The sequence below is a fragment of the Myxine glutinosa genome, chromosome 10 (genome assembly GCF_964187855.1).
Source record: "Myxine glutinosa chromosome 10, kmMyxGlut1.1, whole genome shotgun sequence".
Classification (NCBI taxonomy): domain Eukaryota; kingdom Metazoa; phylum Chordata; class Myxini; order Myxiniformes; family Myxinidae; genus Myxine; species Myxine glutinosa.
In genome coordinates, this window is record NC_136270.1 from 2,898,672 (window position 1) to 2,923,015 (window position 24,344).

Sequence of the window (24,344 nt, forward strand, 5' to 3'; positions counted from 1 at the left end):
CGCTTTTTTCAGCCGGCAACTCCGGCTGAACGAGTTGAAATACAGCACGTTCGACCGCGAGCTGCTCGGTCTATTCCTGGCCGTTCGCCATTTCCGACACCTCCTGGAGGGCCGCCCATTCACGGCTTTCGTCGACCACAAGCCGTTGGTCTACGCAATGGCCAAAGTCACGGAGCCGTGGTCGGCCCGCCAGCAGCGCCACCTCTCCGCCGTGTCGGAATTCACCACGGACATCCGGCACGTCGCCGGCAAAGACAACGCCGTGGCCGACTGTCTTTCTCGGGCCAGCGCGAACGCGGTCCACCTCGGCGTGGACTTCGCGCTCATGGCGGCCGACCAGACCACGGACACCTCGGTGCAGGCCCTCCGGGCGGCGGACACGGGCCTCCGCCTGGCCGACATCCCCTTCACGGACACTGTCCTGCTCTGCGACGTCTCCCAGGGCCAGCCTCGCCCCATCGTGCCCGTTACCTGGCAGCGCCTCATCTTCGCCTCCATCCACGGCCTTTCTCACCCGAGCCTTCCTCCCACGCTTCTTCCTGCTCTCGGGTGATGTGTTTGTGTGCTTCCCCTCCTCTCGCCATCTTGTCTTCCGCTCCCTCTTTTTGTATGTTTTGTTTGTCTGGTTGATTTGTTTGTGGAATAAATGTTAGCTCTTTCACGAGCCTCGATTCAGTATACAAAAAAAAAAAAAAAAAAAGAAAAAAAAAGCTTCTCGGAAGCTGGTGTCGGCGCGTTTCGTCTGGCACGGCCTTCGACGGGACGTCCGCGAGTGGGCCAACGCCTGCACGGCCTGCCAGCGGGCCAAGGTCCACCGCCACACCCAGGCCCCGCTGGCACCTTTCACCGTGCCTGAACGGCGTTTCGACCACGTCCACGTGGACCTGGTGGGTCCCCTGCCCCCATCGCGGGGGTTCACCCACCTGCTCACCATGGTGGACAGGACCACCAGGTGGCCGGAGGCCGTGCCCCTCACCTCCACCACCACCGCCGATGTGGCGCAGGCGTTCATCGCCACCTGGGTCGCGCGCTTCGGCGCACCGGCGGACATCTCGTCCGACCGCGGCCCACAGTTCACGTCCGAACTTTGGGGCGCGGTCGCCCGCTCGTTGGGGGTCATGCTGCACCGCACCACGGCCTACCACCCCCAAGCCAACGGGTTGTGCGAGCGGTTTCACCACTCCATGAAGGCCGCACTCATGGCCGGCCTTCAGGACGACGGTTGGGCTGACCGGCTGCCGTGGGTCCTTTTGGGCCTCCGCACGGCCCCCAAGGAGGATCTCCGGGCGTCCGCCGCCGAGCTCGTCTACGGCCAGCCGCTCCGCGTCCCGGGCGAGTTCGTACCCGACGCTACCAGTCCCTGGTCCGCCGCACACCAGCGCTCGGACCTCCAGGAGGCCGCCCGACGATTTGCCCCTGTGCCTACGTCCCGCCACGGCGGCCCCCAGTCCTACGTCCCCCCGGCGCTTCGCACAGCGGAGTACGTCTTTGTGCGTCATCACGCACACCGGGGGCCACTCCGGCCGCCGTACGATGGGCCCTTCCGGGTCCTGCGACGGGGCGACAAGTCATTCGTCGTCGACTTCGGCGGCCGGTCGGACCGGATTTCTGTGGACCGCCTCAAACCGGCGCACGTGGACGTCGACCGACCACCACGGTTGGCCCTTCCTCCGCGGCGAGGCCACCCCCCGTCCACAGTTCCCCCCGCTCGACCACCCACCACCACATCGGACCCCCCCCCCCCCCACGACCCTCCAGGGGTCGCTTCGGCCGGGTCATCCGGACCCCCCTTAAATTGACCCTGCCGGTGCAGGTCGATTCTGGAGGGGCGTGTGTAGTGGTTCCCGCTGGATGTACACAATCGCCTTGCACCTACCAGGACGCGGCCAGGGCGCAATCGCCATGCCGGGCTCGTCCGGACGGGCCCAGACGCGCCTCTCCCGGGCATGCCTGGACTCGCTGTTCCCGGGCACGCCCGAACCTCCCGGGCATGCCCAGTCTCGTCTTTCCCGGGCATGTCCAGACTCGCCTTTCCAGGGCTCGCCCAGAGCGTCCGGGCATGCCCGCTCTCGCCTTTCCAGGGCTCGCCCAGAGCATCCGGGCACGCCCAGCCTCGACTTGCCAGGCCGCGTCCAGGACGCCCGGGCATGTCCAGACTCGCCTTTCCAGGACTCGCCCTTGACACCCGGGCATGCCCAGTCTCGCTTTTCCCGGGCAAACGCTCCGGCATAAATGTGTATATATATTGCTGCCCGATAAACGGGCTTTTGAGAGTACCCGAGTGTGATACATGCAATAAAGCAACTCGGATGAATTTCCGTCTTTGGTCGCGTCAAATCCTTTCGACTCGCGTTGGAGCACAGCTCCTTCATATATATATATATATAATGTATGAATGAATGTATATATACGTAATTACGTATATATAAACACATGCCATACACGTACACACACAAACAGTTGGATTTTGAAATGGTCACACCACATCGCGACAAATTTGATCATCTTCATCCTTTTTGGATGCAAATCTCGACTGAAAATATTTAATTGTATTGGGACAGAAAGAACACTCATCTCACGCGAATTCATTTATAGTGCACAAGCTGCTGCTCAGACAGTAACGACACTCGAAGACAGCAATCTGTGTAACCTGGTGTCAAGGAGACTCGAGGAAGACTAGACCATTGTTGCCCATCCATAAATAACAGCATTATTCAAAAGTGGCTAAATATCTCGCTGTAGTGTCAATGTGGTTTGCCCATGGTGGGAATGTGCCATTCTCAACGTGTGCTTGTGAAATCACTCCACATCAGCCTTGTCGACGGACCAACCATGCCAAAGGCATTCGTGAGTCATTGCTTTCAGAAGGTGACATGTGATATTGAAAACAACTTCGTGAGATGCAACAACATTGGGTTCACCTGCAACAGAAATTACGAGGGCGTTTATAGGCACACACACACACACACACACATAAAACATACATACACACACATAAAACATACATACACACACACATACATAAACACACACATACACACACACATAAACACACACACACACTCCCTCTCTCCTTCTCTCTCTCACACACACACACACACTCCCTCCCTCACACACACACACACACACACACTCCCTCCCTCACACACACACACACACACACACACACACACTCTCTCTCTATCTCTCTCTCACACTCACACACACACACACACACACACACACACATATAGGCGATCTACACACATACACACATATTTTTACACATACAAACACACACATATATATATATTTTTAAACACACATACACACATACACACACACACACACACACACACACACACGCACACACACGCACACACATATATATACAGTCATGTGAAAAAGTAAGTACACCCCACGTGAAGTTTTGACTTTTTCAACATATTTCAACATACCGCTATTTGATCTTCATTTCAACAATATTGATAGATAAAGGTGATATAATATAACAAATATCATGAAACATTTACATTTTGTAGTCCATTGTATAATTTAAATAAACATAAATGCAAATTTCGCATGTGGAAAAAGTAAGTACACCCCGACATTTATCACTATTTCAAATACCTAAAATTAGAATCAGGTGCACCAGCTCAGGTGCAAATGATTCGAACATCGTTAGAGATGATCTTGGAGGAACCTCTCTTATTTAAACTTCAGACATTTCGTTTGGTTTGTTCTTTGTTTTTGAAGTGTGCAGCGTCACTATGCCGAGATCAAAAGAGCTCACTGAGGCCTTCAGAAAGAAGGTTATAGATGCCTACGAGTCTGGGAAGGGATTTAAAAAGATCTCCAAACAATTTGAAATCAATAATTCGACTGTCCGGAAGATCATCTACAAGTGGAGAAGATTCCAAACAACTGCCAACTTGTTCAGGCCAGGCCGCCCCAGCAAGGTCAGCCCGAGAGCAGACCGCAAGATGCTGAAAGAAGTCTCTAAGAACCCCAGAATGTCATCACGGGACCTACAGGTAGCGCTTGCCACTGTTGATGTCAAAGTGCACGAGTCTACCATTAGAAAGAGGATGCACAAATTTGATCTACATGGGAGGTGTGCCAGGAGGAAACCATTGCTGTCCAGAAAGAACATCAGGGAAAGACTAAAGTTTGCCAATGAACACCTAGGCAAAGACCAGCACTTCTGGAACAATGTGCTCTGGACAGATGAGTCAAAGGTAGAGCTATTTGGCCACAGTACCAGCAGACATGTTTGGCGAAAACCAAAGACAGCATTTGACCACAAGAACCTGATACCAACTGTAAAGTATGGTGGTGGAAATATTATGGTTTGGGGAAGCTTTGCTGCATCAGGGCCTGGGCAGCTCACCATCATAGAATCCACTATGAATTCTTCATTGTACCAGAGGGTGTACCAGATGGAAGCCAAACAGTTCAATGTTAGTTTCATCAGACCACAGAATCTTGTTTCTCACAGTCTGAGAGTCCTTTAGGTGCTTTTTGCAAACTCCAAGCGGGCTTTCATGTGTCTTTCACTGAGGAGAGGCTTCTGTCTGGCCACTCTGCCATAAAGCCCAGATCGGTGGAGTATTGCAGTGATGGTGGTCCTTCTGGAAGTTTCTCCCATCTCCACACAAGATCTCTGGAGGTCCGCCAGAGTGACCATCGGGTTCTTGGTCACCTTTGTTACCAAGGCCCGTCTCCCCCGATTGCTCAGTTTGGCCAGGCCAGCTCTAGGAAGCGTTCTGGTTGTTCCAAACTTCTTCCATTTAAGAATTATGGAGGCCACTGTGCTCTTGGGAACCTTCAATGCAGCAGAAAATTTTTTGTAGGCTTCCCCAAATCTGTGCATCGACACAATCCTGTCTCTGAGCTCTGCAGGCAGTTCCTTCGACCTCATGGCTTGGTTTTTGCTCTGATATGCATTGTCAGCTGTGAGACCTTATATAGACAGGTGTGTATGCCTTTCCAAATCATGTCCAATCAATTGAATTTACCACAGGTGGACTCCAATCAAGGTGTAGAAACATCTCAAAGATGATCAAGAGAAATGGGAGGCACCTGATCTAAATTTCAAGTGTCATAGCAAAGGGTCTGAATACTTATGTCAAAGTGATATTTCAGTTTTTTCTTTTTAATAATTTGCAAAACTTTCCTAAATCCTGTTTTCTCTTTGTCATTATGGGGTATTGAGTGTAGATTGATGAGGGAAAAAATGAATTTAAACGATTTCAGCAAAAGGCTGCAACATAACAAAATGTGAAAAAAGTGAAGGGGTCTGAATACTTTCTGAATGCACTGTACATATATATATATATATATATATATATATATATATATATATATATATATATATATATATATATATATATATATATATACACACACACACACACACACACACACACACACATATATATATATATATATATATATATATATATATATATATATAGATATGTATATATATATATACACACACACACACACACACACACACAGACACACACACACACACACACACACACACACACATATATATATATATATATGGATATGTATATATGTACACACATACACACACAAACACACTCTTCGCTCTTATACAGCAATGTGCAAAAGTTTGGGTTATTCAAACGATATTAATACTTTAGTGTAAATTCATGAAATTGTCAGTGACAACAGTTATACATGTGTTTATTGTTGCAAATTTATCAACGTTTATAAATGCACATGAAATAAACTGCTTAAGGGAACTAGAAAGAGCAATCAATGATTGCAGACCTTCACCATGACTTTTGTTTGGTCGTTATAGTATGTATCTGTTTTTTTCTTTCTTTCTTTTTTTTGTATACAAGATCGAGGCTCGTGTAAGAGCTGACAGTAATGACCAAAAAAACCAATGGACACATATAAGACAAAATAAAGGGAACGGTAGACAAGATGGGGAGAGAGGGGGAGGCACACAAGTGCAACATTTGAGAGCAGGGACATTGGGAGATCTGTGGGAGGGAGAGGGCTTGGGGGAGGAGGCGTGGGAGGGGGGGGTGCAGTGGGGGGAGTGGGAGAGGTAAAAAAAAACACATGGACACAGCTGGGACTTCCAGGAAAGAAGTCGGTATTTCAAAAAAAATTGGATCTTGGAGTGAATTTACGGGGGTAGAAAAGATCAAGGTTTTGGATGGGGGAAGATAAGAGATGGTGGTGAACAGCTGTTTTAAAGACCTGGAAGGAGGAGTGGGATTGAAGAGAGTGAGGGAGTTTGTTCCAGAGGTGGGAGTAAAGAGGAATGAAGGAGTGAACGTGAGCAGAGAGGCTTGATTTTGGCAATTTCACCAGAAGAGGTTTACTGGCAGATCTTGTGCGACCTGCAGGAATATTTGGGGGACAGAGTACAGATAGAGCTGGGGAGCCGGATAGGAGTCGGTAGAAGACAGAAAGACCACCTACCTGCCTGTGGTGAGTCCTCCAGGGTGGTTTTGCACTTTGACCTTTCCCCACCCCTCGGATTTAGCTTCATCACGGGAGATTCCAATGATTCTGAAATCTTTGGTTTCAACTGCGTGAAGACGAGCTGGGTGTGAGGTAGGAGCACCAGCCCAGAGGGGAGAACTTTTATAGTTAAAGGACAAAATAGAGGGAACCTTGGACAAACAATGGATGTGGGGAGTAATGGGGGCAAGAAGAAAGGAAGCATGGGGTGGACAGGACAGGATGGATATAAAAGGAAACTCTCAGGAGGAAAAACTGGAAATTTGGAAGGAGGAGGGCTTGGTTGGAGGTTGGAGGGGGATTAATGAGGGAAGGGAAAATCATGGATTTGGATTTGGGATTATCTGAGATGGTGGTGAACAGCTGTCTTGAAGACCTGGAGGGAAGAATGAGATCTAAGAGAATGTGTAAGTTGCTTCCACAGGTGGAAAATGAGATAAATGAATGAGTGGAGGATGAGCAGTGATCCTGGATTTTGGAAGCTTCACCAGAAGGGAGTTGATGGTGGATCGTGTGTGCGCCCTGCATGAACCTGGGCCATGGGGACAAAGCACGAAAAGAGCAGAGGGTGCAAGAGCATAAATGAGGTGGTAGAAGACATGGAGACCACTGACCTGTCTGTGAGGGGCACGTGATCGATCCATCGACTCCGATTCATTACAGGATATTCCAATGATCTCGAAAGGCTTGGTTTCTACTGCGTCAAACTGAGCAAGGTGTGACGCAGGGGAGCCAGCACAAAGGGGAGAGCGGTACTCCATCGAGATGTGGAAGAAGGCCTTTTATCTGGATAAGAGTTCAATTATGTGAAGGAAGGACTTTGTGGACTGTGATATTGGTACATAATTAACCAGTTAATAAGCCAAAAGGGTTAAAATCACAAAGTGGATTGAACAAGCTGTGTCGCCCTGACGAGCCCGAAAAAGGGTGAAACCAGTCGGTAGCTTTTCATCTGCTTGGTGACAGCTTTTGCGTTTGACATTCCTGTACTGCTTCGAGGCCCTTCTGGGATTGCATTCATGACATCATCGTGATGACATCATCACGGCGTTGGTCCAATTTTGGAGCGCTTCAGTTATCCCATTTGTACATCTCCCGACTGCTTAACAACAACGATGATGCTCCTGAATTGTGATTGGAGAGCGCAAAACACAATGTGTCCATGTGGCAGATGGCAGTTCCAAATACAATATGGCCTCAACAATCACAGTGGTGCATCAGTAGTGGTCATCAATGGTGCGTTAGTGGTACCCGTTCTATGCCTGGGAAAATGTAAGTGTAGGCAGAGGAAGAGGACATAGGGGTAGTGGAAGAGGGGGGAGATACCTGTTCACCCAGGTGAACCTGAGTTTGGGTGTGAGGATGGTTGGGGTGTGGAAAGGTCAAAGTGCAAAACCACCCTGGAGGAATGAACACACTTGATGCCAAATTAGAGCCGTACATCTATTCCGCTACTCTGTCTGAACTTCTTTCCGATATCCACACTTGCATGTTGGCAATTCCGCACGCATGTACGGTACATGATGTTCGGCATCTTGGGGTGTGATGGGAATTGTGGACGAAGAACGTCGTGAAAAACAATTTCCGGTGAGTTTTCTTTCTTCATTCAATTGGCTAAAACATGTACCGAACCATGAACTACGCCTTGTCAAGGAAAACTCCCTAATCGCAGCAATAGCAGAGATTACCTGTAACAAACAAAGACTCCCTATGTGTTTATATAGACTAGACGGATTTATAGAAAAAGGCCATGTCTAAGCTTCTCGGTGCATTTTTGGGTAAAAGTTGGGAACCTCACTTTTTAACATAATTAGGGTATGCTGAATTCGATTAACCCGGTTCCCAAGCCGAATTTTGAGTTTTGAATTTTGAGAATTTTGAGGGTTCCTCTGTTGATTCAGCACGACATATGTTGTTCTCCAAGACTGGTAAACCATAAGCAATGTCACCGACAAGTGATGCTCTTCATTTCCATTTGATGCGAATACATCATCAAGCTATGGTATGGAGAAATGCTCATTGTGCCATACCTGACCTTCCTGCACCTGTGGAAATGGGATGGAAACGTGGTGATTCAGGACTGGAGCTTATTCTGATGTCACTGAGTCCAATCCCAGAAATTTGCCTCGAGATGATTTGTTGTGCATGCCAGAAGCAATGCAAGACTCGACGCTGCAAATGTCGCTATTCAGAGTTGAGGTGCACATCAATGTGTGCCTGTCAGCAACAGAATAATGATCAGACCCCTTGTATGAATTTCATGTAGTTTGGCAAAACAACATGTGTGACATTCCTGAATGTAGTTTGGCAAAACAACATGTGTGACATTCCTGAATGCTTGTGCTTCATGGCCATGTATACTTAATTTTAGAATAAATGGTTGTATGAAACAGTTTTATTAAAACCATTTCCCATTTTATAGTGTCCAATTTCAATATCAGTTTGAATGTCACTTTCAATATGTCGCCACCCATAATATAGACGAGACGGATTTATGAAAAAAGGCCAGGTAAAAGCTTCTAGGTGCATTTTGGGGTAAAAATTGTAAAGTTAAAGTAAAAGAGCTGCATGTATATACAATTATACATGATATATAAATGCTTGTTCAAAGAAATTGTCCAAAAATGGCAATTTGGCGGCCATTTTGTTTATGCTAATTAGAAGGTCAAACACTCAAAATTCGGCTTGGGAACCGGGTTAATCGAATTCCGCATATCCTAATTATGTTAAAAAGTGAGGTTCCCAACTTTTACCCAAAAATGCACCTAGCATTCACGTTTCTCAGAAATCCGTCTAATCTAATATACAGCAAGATAAGCAGATTAGATCAGATAAGACAGATATAGATAGATAGATATATGGATCGATGGAATAGATAGAAGAATATATAATAGAATAAGAATATATAGATATACTGTATATATTCATCGAAAAAGCACAGACAACCAACAAATGGAACGAGCTTACCAATTTTGAAACAACAAAGAAAGAGCATAAGTAGCCTCAGGGTTCAGTGTGATGGTTCCTTTGTGCTCCACAAACTTCCTTAAGCTGATATAATCCCCTTGTTTGTGGACAAGGGTTTGGGAATGTTCATGGACCACGAATGAAGTGTCGCCCAACTGCTTCTGCTTTTTCTTAGTTGCTGCAAATTAGTGTAGAGCTAAGTTTCTTTTGTTGGCTGGTTGTCCTTTTTCTACTAAAATGGATAATCCTAACCGCATTCATCTAATGTCACATATCCGTACATATTTATCATCACTTGATTTTTTACCAAACACTCGTTTGTGAGCACACTCACCGAGTAGACAGGGCTGTACGAATCCAAGCCATTCTCCACATGTGTCACAATTCAGGCTGAATGAATGACTCCCTCTGGACAGGGAAAATCCAGGAACGCAGATAAAGTGCGCAATGTAATTTCCACTAGGGCTGGATTGTGTGTGGAGTAGAGTGTTGGGGAGAGCCGGTGGTTCACCACATGGTTTGTCTGCAGTAAAACATCCAAGTTAAATTTTGTCCATAATACCTTTACTATCAATGGTCTGGATTAATTTGAATTGCATAGATGCTATGGAGCGAGTCTCCATATGTTTGCAACATCACCTGGCGGTAATGTGTGGTCACTCAAGTTTTTAGCTAGTGCAAGACGATATGGGATGAAAGAAGAGAGATATGCAAGGAAATAATAAGAGGAAAGTTAATTTGAAGAGCAAATGAGTACTCAATGGAATGTACCTGAGTTTTCTGTTTTAAAGAAGGAATCTCACCTGGAGGATTTGAGCAGAAAGCCTGGTGGATGGCATTTAAAGATGGTTGGCCATAGCTGTAGATTGGATCTGGATGGTACACCCCACTCGTATTCATGCAGTTGGAAACCCTGTTAGAGAGTGACAGCTCATACTAATTGAGTTGGAGACTGTTTATGCTAAAAGGCCAAATGTCATCTTGAGCAATGGATCCTAGGCTGCCTTTACAAACTATATGGTATTCATAGAATACTTACCCCGTGCAGTCAACTTGGTGCAAGCCAACTCTTCTGTTTTTTTAAGGATTTGTTTCTTTGATCCAATATGGCTGCCAGACCACATGACCAATTACATCATAAATTTACATTCTCCAATATAATTGTTGCGTAGATCATGCTCAAATAATTTCAAACTTATTGGACTAAGTGTGGTACTTGTCGAATTATGACGGCATAATTAAGGCACGAATGACGTCATTGTTAACAACACTTATTCCCCATGCGGAGTTCTTTACAATGAGCTGTTTCAATTTTTTTCCCATGGAGCGGTTTCGGAGATATAGACGTGCAATGTTTTTCGGTTTTTCCAAGATGGCGCCTGTAACACATGTCCTATGACATCATAATTATCATTAAAATAATTATACAGGAGGAGGTGCTCCTATCGTGAAAATTTAGTGTCCATCGGACCAACAGTTGCAGAGAAAAAAATTCATACTGATCGGAATAAGTGTTGCACTTGTCGAATTATGATGTCATAATGAAGGCACTGATGACATCATCATTAACATGTCTTATTCCCCATGGGGAGTACTTGACATTGAGCCATGTTTCAATTTTTCCATGGTGCAGTTTCGGAGATATAGAGACGCAATATTTTTCCAAGATGGCGTCCGTACCACCTGACCTATGACGTCATAATTGCCACTAAAAGTGATATAGGAGGAGGCGATCATATGGCGCAATATTTCATGTCAATCGGACCAACGCTTGCCTAGAAAATGGATTTTACAAATGTAGACACGTATGTACGAAATACATACTGTCGCATCACCGGCGATTAAGACTGCCTGATGACGGACAAATGAACCAGCTTTAACTCCGGAGGCGGCACCCAAATATGGCGGTTATCATGCACGCGAGATCATAAGGATGCGAGTCATTTACCTGAATGAAAAAAACACAGGTTTATTACCGAACCCACAAAACATGCAAACACCACAGTAAATTCAACAATCAAATAGTTTCATGATATGAACATATATCACGAACGGAAATAAAGGTTGAAATAAAACTAAAATTTTATTTTGAGGAACCCTCCACTCAGTCACAAAAACACACAGGGAAAAATAAAATGAAAATAAAATGTTCCCTTTTTGTGAATACACGTAACTGTCTCCAAAGGGTCTTTTTGTAACAGTGGGGACAATGGTCATGTCCAATGCCTCCGCGCCAGAGCGCCCCAAAATGTCGTCGGCCGACGACGGCGAGAGTGCACAGAGCCGCGAGCTGTGAAGACGGCCCTCTTTCGCTCTCTCTCCATACCTCCCAAGAACGGCACCGCCTTCAGTCCACCACGATCCCAGCAGTCTCCAAAACCTCCTTCAATAGCCGCCACCGCAGCAAAGAGCCCCTTGCTCTCCAAAACACGCACCAAAAACGACCTCAGCACACAACACAAAAAAGATGGTGCAGCCTTCTTCTCCGGGCAGAGAGAGACCGACTCCTCCTCTTCCTCTGTAGAGCCAATCGGCTCGTTTCCCTCCCAGTTCGCCCCGCCCATGTCCCACGGTCCAATCACGTCCTTCAGTGCATGGCCTGATGGCCTTTCTGACTGCCTCCCATGATTCTCCGCCTCCCATGGGCAGGGCTTTCACCTATTTGGTCCATTGGGGTGGGGCTTAGTCCGTCCGGCTCTTCCTTGGCTTCTTTCGGCGGTAATTGTGATTTAACGGAGGTGCATGGCCGGCCGTGGCTGCAAAAACGTGAGGGGAAAGATTGCAGAGGGAAGGCATGCACTGGGGAAAATTATCCTTCACATTTAATCCTTACATTTAAACAACCTTAAGTTACAGTCTCCCTACTTATTACATCGATATTTCTTCTATGCATCACACGGTCCATGCTACTAGTTATACAATGCTATCTTTCCTATGGTATTCTTTCGTCTACCCCCCACAAACGTAATAATACATATGTACGCATGCAACCGATCACTTAACCCCGTTTTTCGCTTCATGCAGGGTAATTAAATAATACAGTTACCATCTTCATTGAGTATATTTTCATTTCCATGGAAAGTATGCAAGTTAACTCATAGATTATTCTTACAGCCAAGGTCATTATCCATTGCTTTACTGCTGGTACCACTGACTTGCAACAAATGAAATATCTTACTGAGATCCAGAGAATACGAGAAAAGGCTAGAGTTAATAAAAACCAATTCAGAGCGGCAGTGCCACTGCAGCAAGAAAATAATTGATAGCTGCAGAAGTTGTAGCCCCAGCAAAGTCTAATATCAAAATGAAGCTTTCACTGAACCTGTTTGACATTAATAGTATAAAGATTTGCCAGGGCAGAAAACACCCATTTCTGCATCACCCTGGATTTAACAAAAATCCGTGCAAGGAAGGACTTTGAGAAACCCTCTCCAAGGCTACACAACCACTCAGAGAACCCCAACACAATTGAAAACTTACAAACAAAATATAGAAGCTGTTGTTGTACATCAATCATCACTCCATCATCACATAATAATAAACTACTATAATAAATAGAGCCTCTGTGGCTGTAGCTATGAATATGTGTGGAGATATTTCAGAGTTTAGATATATACAATTGCTAAGAAAAAAGATTAATTGGGTTGGGGGAATTTTAAAGGTCGACCAACTCCTTTTTTATTGGTATTTGATTGATTGAACCAAGCAATAACCAGACCAGGAAATGGAGAAAATCACAGCCTTGGTATTTAAATTGAAAACATGACGAATGTGAAAAATATCAAATAAACCTTATTGAAGAAATAACCAAAACAAAAGTAGCTGAAGCAAATAAGCAAATAAATTTTAATACAAATGAATTGAAGGATGTAAAAATATAAATATCCTTGAATGGACAGAAAACTTTGATGGTTTTCAAATACAACAACAACAACATGCATTTTAAAGACCATTTTCCCTGCAAGAGCGGGTGTTAGCCTTGCGGTCCCCATGACAATCTTCTCCATTTTTCCCTATTTTCTGCATCTCTCCTTGTTAACCCCCTTGCCCGCATTTCTTCTTCCACCATCTTTAGCCAAGTCTTTCTCGGTCTTCCCCGTCCTCTACTTCCTTCTACATTCATTTCCATCACTCTTTTCAACCAGTCACTTTCATCCTTCCTCAACACATGACCAAACCATCTCAACCTGTTCCTCTTCACAGCATCAATCACAGGCTCTATTCCCATCATCTTTCGCAATTCATCATTTGTCTTCCTCTCTCTCAACGATACTCCGCACATCCGTCGAACCATTAGCATTTACACCCTTTCCAACCTTCGTTGCTGCTCTACGTTCATTACCCATGTCTCGCTCCCATAAATCATAACACTTCTCACACATGCAGCATCCACCTTTCCCTTCAGCTTCAACGACACTCCCCTCATCATCAGCACGCCACTCAGTTCCCGAAAATTCTTCCATGCACATCTCACTCGAGCAACCGTTGCCGAGTCTGATCCACCTTCTCCATTCAGCATGTCTCTGAGGTAGCAAAATGCTTTCACACCTTCCAGCTTCACGCCGTCTCCAAGATCCAACTCAACATTTCCTCCATCTGCAGCTCCCTCTGTGCACACCTTACATTTGAATGTAGCTGCCACACTGGTTAATGACCCTCTCAGACCACTACATTTTTGATGAACCCACTCAGCGCACATTGTACATTGAATGGAGTTCACTCCGACACCCTTCCTACACACAGCACAGGGCCACTTCCCAGTTCTTTCCACATGGTTGGGATGGTTTTCAAATAATCAATGGAAAAACAGTTTATTACAATGTCAAAATGATATGTGGCTCAGGAGGAGCTCAGACCAGAACGGAGAGAGATGTTTATCATTTCAGCTCTGCTCAACAAAGATATTAAATCAAGAAACAAATCCCAACATTTACTAACATTCTTGATGGATAAATACTCTGATTAACTCTTATAAAGAGAATGAAACACTCTGATAAACGACAAAACAACCAAATATTGATCGGCTCTCTTTTTGAGTTCAATTCCCAGAGAGACCGTTGGGTTTTACAATTAATTAATTAATTAATTAATTAATTATTGTAAAGATGCTAAGATGTTAAAATTTCAAGACATCAATATGGGGCAAAATAGGGGGTGGATGTCAGAAAGGTTTTCAATGCCAAGCTGAGATCCAAAGATGGGGAGGAATAGGGGTGATATTTTCGGAAGATGGTGAAATAGTATTTTCTTTTTTTTTCAATCACACGTGTAAAATTGGAATCCAGATTTCCTCCTAGACATGTCAGCAAACGGCCGAGGCTCCGAGCAGGATTAAGGGCCCATTGGCCCCTATCCCAGCTCAATTTGGAAAGCCCACAGAATCTTGTTTCTCACAGTCTGAGAGTCCTTTAAGTGCTTTTTTGCAAACTCCAAGCGGGCTTTCATGTGTCTTTCACTGAGGAGAGGCTTCCGTCGAACCACTCTGCCATAAAGCCCAGATCAGTGGAGTGTTGCAGTGATGGTTGTCCTTCTGGAAGTTTCTCCCATCTCCACACAGGATCTCTGCAGCTCAGCCAGAGTGACCATCGAGTTCTTGGTCACCTCTCTTACCAAGGCCCTTCTCCCCCGATTGCTCAGTTTGGCCGGGCGGCCAGCTCTAGGAAGCGTTCTGGTTGTTCCAAACTTCTTCCATTTAAGAATTATGGAGGCCACTGTGCTCTTGGGAACCTCAATGCAGCAGAAATTTTTTGTAGGCTTCCCCAGATCTGTGCCTCGACACAATCCTGTCTCTGAGCTCTGCAGGCAGTTCCTTCGACCTCATGGCTTGGTTTTTGCTCTGATATGCATTGTCAGCTGTGAGACCTTATATAGACAGGTGTGTATGCCTTTCCAAATCATGTCCAATCAATTGTATTTACCACAGGTGGACTCCAATCAAGGTGTAGAAACATCTCAAAGATGATCAAGAGAAATGGGAGGCACCTGAGCTAAATTTCAAGTGTCATAGCAAAGGGTGTGAATACTTATGTCGATGTGATATTTCAGTTTTTTCTTTTTAATAAATTTGCAAAACTTTCTAAAATCCCGTTTTCTCTTTGTCATTATGGGGTATTGAGTGTAGATTGATGAGGGAAAAAATGAATTTAAACGATTTCCGCATTACGCTGCAACATAACAAAATGTGAAAACGTGAAGGGGTCTGAATACTTTCTGAATGCACTGTATGTACATATATATATATTGTGAGAAACCCCCCGGTGAAACCACCTTTGTTCTCACCCAAATGAGTGCCCCGCCCACCACTGACGTAACCTCCTTGGAGCCTCACGCGATTGGGAGGCGAGTCGGGACGTGATTGGTGGAGGGTCAGAGAGCGCGGCCGCCATCTCATGATACGGACGCAGCTCGGAGGTTCGAGGCCTCGAGGCGAGGGAACTTTCGTTACGCCTCACGACAGCGAGTTGTGCTGATCGTTTATAGTTATGGATTGTACGAGTGAGTGATTCCGGAAGAGAACGAGTGATTCCCGGAGATCGTAGATTGGAACTGTGAGTCCTATATTGCCTGCTTCGTGTTGGAGCTCCTGGCCGACCGTTCCTGGCGGCCTTGTGTGGTATTCCATCCTGGTATCCTTCGAGTCCCGGAGCTCGTCGATTGGAGCCGCGAGGATCTTACCTGCGTCTTGTTGGAGCGTCTGTGGCCGACCGTTCCTGCAGGCTTGTGCAGCCTATTCCATTTGTTACCTTTCATGGTTTTTGTGATCGAGCCAATAAAGCATCGTGCCTTACCCCTAGAAGGCCGATTAAAACACAATTGTGTTGATTACGTCTCTTTTGTCCACTCCGTGGATTACTTGAAGCCCGGACATTCACGTCCGTATTCCGTGCTGGGAACATTTACCAGGCGGGATCGCGACAATATATATATGCACATAAGCTGTACGCATGTTTTTGCTTCATGTATGTACTGTACATCAGGTTATTTTTAATTTGTTTTAAGAGCGATCATGGCAGCGATCTGCGGCATTATATATTAGCTTCTCAGCTACCACCACGCTCCCGCCCTTTCTTCCCTCCCTCCCACCCCCCCCCCCCCTCCCCCCCCCATCTCCCCCCACCATTCCTAGTGTCGGGAAGGCACCATAACTGTGTCCGTTTTAAGTTCATGAAGGATGGACCCGTTCTGCCGAATGAGGTATTTGGACGGACGGTGTGTTGGGCATGCTGAAGTTCAAGGCTGAAGATTTTTACTGCCTTATCTCCTTGGCTAATGTATTTGATGTGTCTTTCCAGTCTGCTGGGGGTACTTGCCGAGTTCTGGGTGAGGTGGACTGCCTCTCGGTCAACTGAGTTTCTGGCTGACTGGGAGGTCGAGGCCCTCTAAGACCATGAGAGGGTCATGACGGTCCGCCTCTACAATGAGAGCGTTTCCGATTACGATGTGCAATATTGGTTGTCTCGTTATGTTGAAGTAAAGACCCTGCCACGGTATATCCGAAAGGGTTTGGGGAAAAGACCGGAGCTCAGCAATATCGTGTTCCGTTCCGGGTCAGGGAGGATGGCACGGTTAATTACGAGAAGACACCCAGCTTAACATTCATCTAATGGGTGGCACACATCGTGATGCAGTCCCGTGTCCGTGAAGAACCAATCCCAGAGTTTTCTAGTTGGGTTGGAATCAAGCCAGACAGCCCAAAGGTAAGTTTTATACCTCTGCAACACCCCTTGAGGACTTCACACGTTTATCATTGAGAATGTTCAAAGCCAACCAAGGTCGACATGGAGTTCAAAATAGGTCTTGTAAAAAATAACGGCTGCTGTTGCGAAAAGCATCAAACAAACCCTTTTGCCAAAGAAGTGTAAAAATTGGGAACATTCTGGTGATTTATGTTCGAAGCTGAAACTCATTGTAAGTGATGGAAATTAGAATATTCATGACAATTATTTTTGCATTAGCATAACCTCATGAGTAATAATTGATGCTAATTTTGTGACATTGATCATCCATGTTGGTAAGTGAAGCGTGTTGTTAAGCAAAGCTGTGGGAATGCTTATTCCATTTTCCAAGTTCTTTTTTTTTAAATGGAATACAGATTTTATTAACATTTGAGAAAAATAGAACATAATCTATATTCCAAATTCGAGCTCAGGAAGAATCCAACACAACCACCAAACGCGTCTGCTCACCAGAAAGCCAATCAAGAACTGCAACAGAATCAACAAAAAGCTCGCAACAGTCTACATATCATGTATGCAAAATTGTCCTGGATCTAAAAATACTTTCATTGAAAATAAATTATTCAAACATAATAAAAAAAATTCTCAGGGGATTGCGGCCTCCAATTATCACTTCACACTTATGGTGCTGCACCCCTACGCCCCTCCGACCCCCACTCCCCAGATCAAAATCCTCAGAAAAATATCATTATTACTTAATGGTGCAGCAGAACACTAGACTCTCTGCGTGATAATGTCAGTGAGATGTATAATGTATTGTTACTTGGAAAGGAGGTGGGTTTACCAAAGCTAGAATGTGTTAAGAATAGTATGGTCAATGTGCTCGAGTACGTTAATTTTGCACCTGTACTGGAGACAAGACAGAGGTAAGTCGTATGTAACATGTGCACTGATGAGGAAGTGAGCGTCCATCATAGAGCAGTATAGGGTTATGTACACCTCCTGTATACAGGCGAGGCCAGGTGGAGCATTTGAGGTAAACACCAATGGGCAAATGAACGAGCTGCGTGCATGACTTTGGGGTTTCCCCACAAACTGTTTGCAAGGAGGACTCCAACGAAGCATCAGGTCTTGGGTGGAACACTTTAGCCCCGTGGTTCTTAACCTGGGTTCGACCGAACCCCAGGGGTTCAGTGAGCCAGTCTCAGGGGTTCGGCGGAGGTCCTCCGAAACGCATTGCAATTTGTTTTTTTGTTTGTTTTTAGTTTTGTATCAATTTTGAATCTATGTGTAATTACGCTTATTATTAATATTATTATTATTTTGCTATGTAATATGTATGTTACGAACGAATGGAAATGTTATTTGTAATTGTATTCCCATCCCATTCATGGTTTCTCTGGTCTGTGTTTAAGATAAGTTGTTTCACACTGACTGTAGTAAGTTGAATCAATGAGCAACTTGCTACTTATTCTGTTGATGGTGCTTACTTGCTTACTTGCTTACTTACTTGATGGATTTTGGACTTTGCAGGTGTTCGGAAATTCCAGTGAATAGCCTCGATTAGCTTGCCGTGTGCCGTGCGTCATTGGTCGTGCCTTACTTTGGAGTTACTGATTAATTGAAAAATAAGTTGGAAATGTTTGTGGATATGCAGGGCGGGTTCAGAGTTATATTAAAGTCAAAAGTGGATGGTGATTATAAAATATGATTGAATTACTCAGAAAATTAGGTGGAGGTGATATAACTCCTTTGGTCGCCAATCAAAACTAACAATTCGCAGTTTTCTATGTAATATTATAATGGGATTTGAGGTGACATAGAGTTGAGTAGATAAATAAATCCCGTCATCATAACTATAAGCTATGTTTTCTTCGTTAAAATTTCTGTTTTCAGAGGGGTACTGATTATATTTAAGCATGTTCCTTTTTAAATTTTTGTCATATAATTATTTGCCCGAACTCAATTAAGTTCAGTTTGTTACTTTTTTTTTTTTTTTTTTTTGCAGTATGTCGAGCAAAAAAAGGAAGTGGTCGGAGAATTACGTGCAGTACGGGTTCACGTGTTTGACGGAACGGGGCGGAAGTCAGCGTCCTCAATGCATGCTTTGCATTGTCAAGTTGAGCAACTCTAGCCTAGCACCAGCAAAACTATGGGAACACTTCAAAAAACTGCACGGCGAGGGGCAGTACAAAGACGCAACGCTGGATGAACTCAAATTGAAGAGAGTCCGATTCGACGCAAGTGCTACCTTGCCCACTCTCGGCTTCGTTCCAATTGACAAACTGATCCTCACTGCGTCGTATGAAGTTGCGTACCTGATCGCAAAGCAGGGCAAACCGCACACCGTTGGCCAGACACTCATAAAACCGGCCACGTTGAAGATGGCCAACATCATGCTGGGAAAAGCTGCTGAAACAAGTTGTCTCTCGTTCCACTCTCAAATGACACCATCAGATGCAGAATCGACGACATGAGCGACGACATCCTCGCCCAGGTAGTTGCAGATTTAGTCGCGAGCCCGACGAAATTCAGCCTTCAACTCGACGAGACCACCGATGTTTCGAATTTGAGCCAGCTCATCTTATTTGTGCGTTATGTCAAAGGAGACAAGATCAAGGAAGACTTTTTGTTCTGAAAGCCTCTCACAACAACTACGAAGGCAGCTGACGTGAAGAAGCTTGTGGACGACTTCTTCAGAAGCAACGGCCTCTCGTGGAACATGGTGTCTGCAGTTTGCTCAGACAGAGCTCCAGCCATGCTAGGATGCAACTCAGGTTTTGGAGCGCTGGTGACGGCCGATGCACCACACATCATCGTCACACACTGCGTCCTGCACAGACACGCGCTGGCATCAAAAACGCTGCCTCCAAAACTGGCCAATGTTCTGAAAATCGTCGTTGAAACTGTGAATTACGTGCAAAGCCATGCTCTGAATCATCACATCTTCAAAGAGCTGTGCAATGAAATCGGCTCTGATTTCGAAGTCCTTCTCTACCACTCTAACGTTTGATGGTTATCATGATGGAAGGTAGTGAGCCGTGTTTTTGCCGTGCGTGTAGAATTAGCTCGGTTTTTGCGAGAACACCAGCATTGCCATGCAACGCACTTCCAAGAGTCAGAGTTCATCCTCTCCTTGGCGTACTTGGCTGACATCTTCGACGCAGTCAATCATCTCAATTGCCAGATGCAGGGCGGTGGAGTGAATATCATCGAATCTGAAGAAAAGCTGAGCGCTTTCCGAAAGAAGTTACCGTTGTGGAGGCGGCGAACAGAGAACGACAACTTCGTGAACTTTTCGCTACTGGATGAGTGCATGAGCCGGATCGAAGATGAGTCTGAAGTTGGATGCACTGCTGTGCCGAGGGAGCTGAAGCAAGCGATTGCCACGCACTTGGATGAGTTGGGAAAGTCATTTGACGGCTACTTCCCCGACCAAGAGCAATACCCAGCATGGGTGCGGCAGCCGTTTACTTTCGACGTTGCAACGGCAGATGTCAATGACCAATACCTCGACGACCTCATCTAACTTTAGCAGAGCCAGACTCAACAACAACTCTTTGGCACAATAACGCTCTCAACGTTTTGGTGCTGCCAAATTGAAGGGTATCCTCACATCGCTGAAATTGCCCTTGAGATTCTCACGCCGTTCGTTACAACGTATCTCTGCGAGCATGCATTTTCGAAACTGGTGGACATTAAAACAAAGAAAAGGAGCAGGCTTGCATGCGAAAATGATTTGAGGGTGGCCCTTGCCAAAACAAAACCACGCATTTCCCAGATCGCCTCCCGAAAAGAAGAGCAGAAAACGCATTAAGATGCAATTCTTCTTCATTTTTTTGTCAAAATTGAGGGGTTCCGCGAGTGTTCGGTGGGTTTCGTTAGGGTTCGGCACCTTTAAAAAGGTTAAGAACCACTGCTTTAGCCAGTGCTGCCATTGCATAGCGACACAGCTAATGAATAGTCCAGCCACACGTTTGTGGGGAGGGGGGGGTTTGACAGACCCGAATGCCAATATTAGCCAGTATGTGCACAGAGTGTGACTTCCTGCCTTCTTTGTCATTCTACCCTCTTGGCTCTGGCCCTGCTCTTTGTGCAGTGGAAGTTCTGGAGGGGGGCTGAGGAAGGGGGTAGAGCGGTGAGGATTTTGTGTCCTGCACTCTGTATCCTGATGACGTGCCGGATCGTGGCCCTTAATTTAGAACTTCAGTTTGCAATTCCTCATGCTGTACAGGATAATGTGCAGACCAAGCGTGATGTCAGAGTGGATATGAGCTCAAGCAGTGGTCATTCAAGCTTTCACCTGGTTCATTTCCCTCTGTTGTGTATGTAACTATATTAGTGCCATTAGAGGGGAGTCAGATAATTCCACAAAGCCCGCAACAACTGTGTGTCTACTTTCACAAGAGCCAGAAAACATCTGTCCAACCTCAGGATTGAACTTTCAAACTCGTCTCCCTCCTCTAAAACCTTGTGGTGCCTTCTCAAGTCACTTTGTGGTGTATGCTTCACCTCCACCCCTTCACTCACTTCAAATGGCTCCTCCACTCGCAAGATGGCCGAATGCCTCAAATCTGTGTTTGCTTCCAAATATTGTGTCCCCAAGTGTAACCACTCTTTCCAGTCATACCCAACTGCTCCTGGATACTGTGTCTTTTGTACCTAAGAAGGTGGAGAAGTTTCTGGCAACCCTCGACTCTGAAGCTGCAACTGGACCGGAGGGGATCAACTCACAAGTCCTAAAAATCTGCTCTGCTGCTCTTGTACTTTCTTTCTCTCTGCCCTTTTCAACCTGTCGTTTATGCTAGGTCATCTTCCATCTGCTAGAAAATCAGCCAACATCACTGCATTACATAAAAGGTGCAAAAACAGATCCCCTCAACTACAGACCAAATGGCTTACCTCTGAGGTTATCAGCAAGGTCATCAAATCCATCATTTCAGTCAACATAAAATAATTCATTTTCTCCAATGGCCTCATCTCAGATCACCAAATTGGTTTCAGACCAAATCACTCCACCTTGGACATGCTGCTTCCACTCACCCAACAATGGATGGAGGCCCTCAATGTCAGACATGAGATCAGAAACATCTCTCTGACCATATCTCATGCTTTTGATACAGTCTAGATCCCACCTTACTCTCCAAACTGTCTGCATATGAGATCCAAGGCCAACTCCACTCTTGTATTACGGACGTCCTCTACTCTCGTTGCCAAAGAGTGGCTCTAAGTGAAACCCTTTCTTCACCTCACCCTGTCAAGGCTGGAGTGCCCCAAGGCAGTGCTTTAGGCCTGACCGATTCCTAATCTTCATCACTGATCTCTTTGACTCTGGAAAATCCTCTTTTTCTCTTTGCTGATGACTCCACCCTCTGCCAGACATCCGTCATCCTTCTGACAGACAGGCAACAGCCTCATCCCTATCTTCAGACCTTGACAAAAGCACAAACTAGTCAACCACTTGGAATATGTCTTTCAATATGAGAAATCCCACACACTCACTATCTCTCTCTCTCTCTCTCTCCAAAAAGTTTGTACCGCAAACTCTGCCATCTATTTTCTCAACAACCTTCCCAAAGAATTTCAGTCACTCAAACTATTGGGTCGCACTCTCAGAATGATCTGTCTTGGGCAAGTCACATTTCAAAATTGGCCTTCTACGCCAGCTGATGGGCATCCTCCATCATGCAAAGTCCTTCCTTGGCACACTTGTGTCCCTGTCCACCTCCAAGATTTTCATCCAAAGCCTAAATGAGTACTGCTCTCCTCTCTGGGCTGGCTCCCCTGCCTCACACCTCGCTTAGCTTGATGCCATGGAAACCAAGGCTTTCAGGGTCATGATAACTTCCCGTGATGAAACTGACTATGGGCATATCACTTTGCCATCGCTGAAATGATGTGGTCTCTCTGTATTCTTTCATCCCCTTTTTGGTATTGCACCCTCTACCCTCTCCTTGCTTTGTTTGTCCCAGGTGTCTGGAGGACTCATGCAGTCCTCCAGTAACCCCTTCTGTTGAAACTGCCAAAACCCAGAACCACTGCTCACTTTCACTCATTCATTCCTCTTTTTTCCTGCCTGTGGAAACAACTTACACACACACTTCAATCACAGTCTTCCCTCCATATATTCAACACAGCTGTTCACCACCATCTCAAATCATCCCCCATCCAAAACCATGACCTTTTATACGCCAGGTAAACCACCCCATATGCCCAAATTTTGCTTCTGTATCCATATTGTCCACCACTTGTGTTCTCTCATACCCCTCAGCGTTACCTGCATCCCTTGTCATCCGTCTCCGTCTATTTACTCTCTCGGCCCTGCTCCTTTTTCTGTTCATTACCCTCGCCAGAGGAGTGGGTATTGATTGCATTTGAGTCCATTTGTCTGTCTGTCTGTTTGTTTGTTTGTTTGTCCGCACAGAATAAATATGACTTTCTCTGCAACTGTTGGTCCGATTGACAAGAAATTTTCACCGTAGGTGCAAATCTACGTGTATAATTTTTTTATGATAATTATGACATCATAGGTCACGTGATATGGGCGCCATTTTGGAAAAACCGAAAAACTTTGCACATCTATCTCCGAAAGCGCTGCATAGAAAATATTGAGACATGGCTCATTGTAAAGAACTCTCCATGTGGAATAAAATATGTTAATGATGATGTCATAGGTACCTCCATTATGATGTCATAATTCCACAAGTACAAAAACTTTATCCGATCAAGACGAAATGTATTGAGCATCATCTAGGGCCTAGGCCTTCTAGGGATACATTACAACAACAACAACAACATGCATTTTAAAGGCCATTTTCCCTACTAGAGCGGGGGTTAGCCTTGCGGTCCCCATGACAATCTTCTCCATTTTGCCCTATTTTCTGCATCTCTCCTTGTTAACCCCCTTGCCCGCATTTCTTCTTCCACCATCTTTAGCCAAGTCTTTCTCGGTCTTCCCCGTCCTCGACTTCCTTCTACATTCATTTCCATCACTCTTCTCAACCAGTCACTTTCATCCTTCCTCAACACATGACCAAACCATCTCAACCTGTTCCTTATCACATCATCAATCACAGGCTCTATTCCCATCATCTTTCGCAATTCATCATTTGTCTTCCTCTCTCTCAACGATACTCCACACATCCGCCGAACCATTCGCATTTCCACCCTTTCCAACCTTCGTTGCTGCTCTACGTTCATTACCCATGT

At 45.4% G+C, this 24,344-nt stretch overlaps 2 protein-coding genes across 2 annotated transcripts in view; one reads left to right on the forward strand and one right to left on the reverse strand.

Annotated features, from left to right (window-relative positions):
* Positions 1-24,344, forward strand: part of LOC137434292 (trafficking kinesin-binding protein 1) — a 1,208,017-nt gene that overhangs the window by 460,466 nt on the left and 723,207 nt on the right. The window lies entirely within an intron of this gene.
* LOC137433646 (sushi domain-containing protein 5-like) overlaps positions 1-24,344 on the reverse strand; it is a 117,262-nt gene that overhangs the window by 67,123 nt on the left and 25,795 nt on the right. Inside the window, exons 3-4 of the mRNA XM_068125931.2 lie at positions 10,263-10,372; positions 9,794-9,982 (exon numbers count right to left, since the gene is read on the reverse strand). Of these exons, the coding sequence (XP_067982032.2) occupies positions 9,794-9,982; positions 10,263-10,372 (299 nt within the window). The remainder of the gene's footprint in view (positions 1-9,793; positions 9,983-10,262; positions 10,373-24,344) is intronic.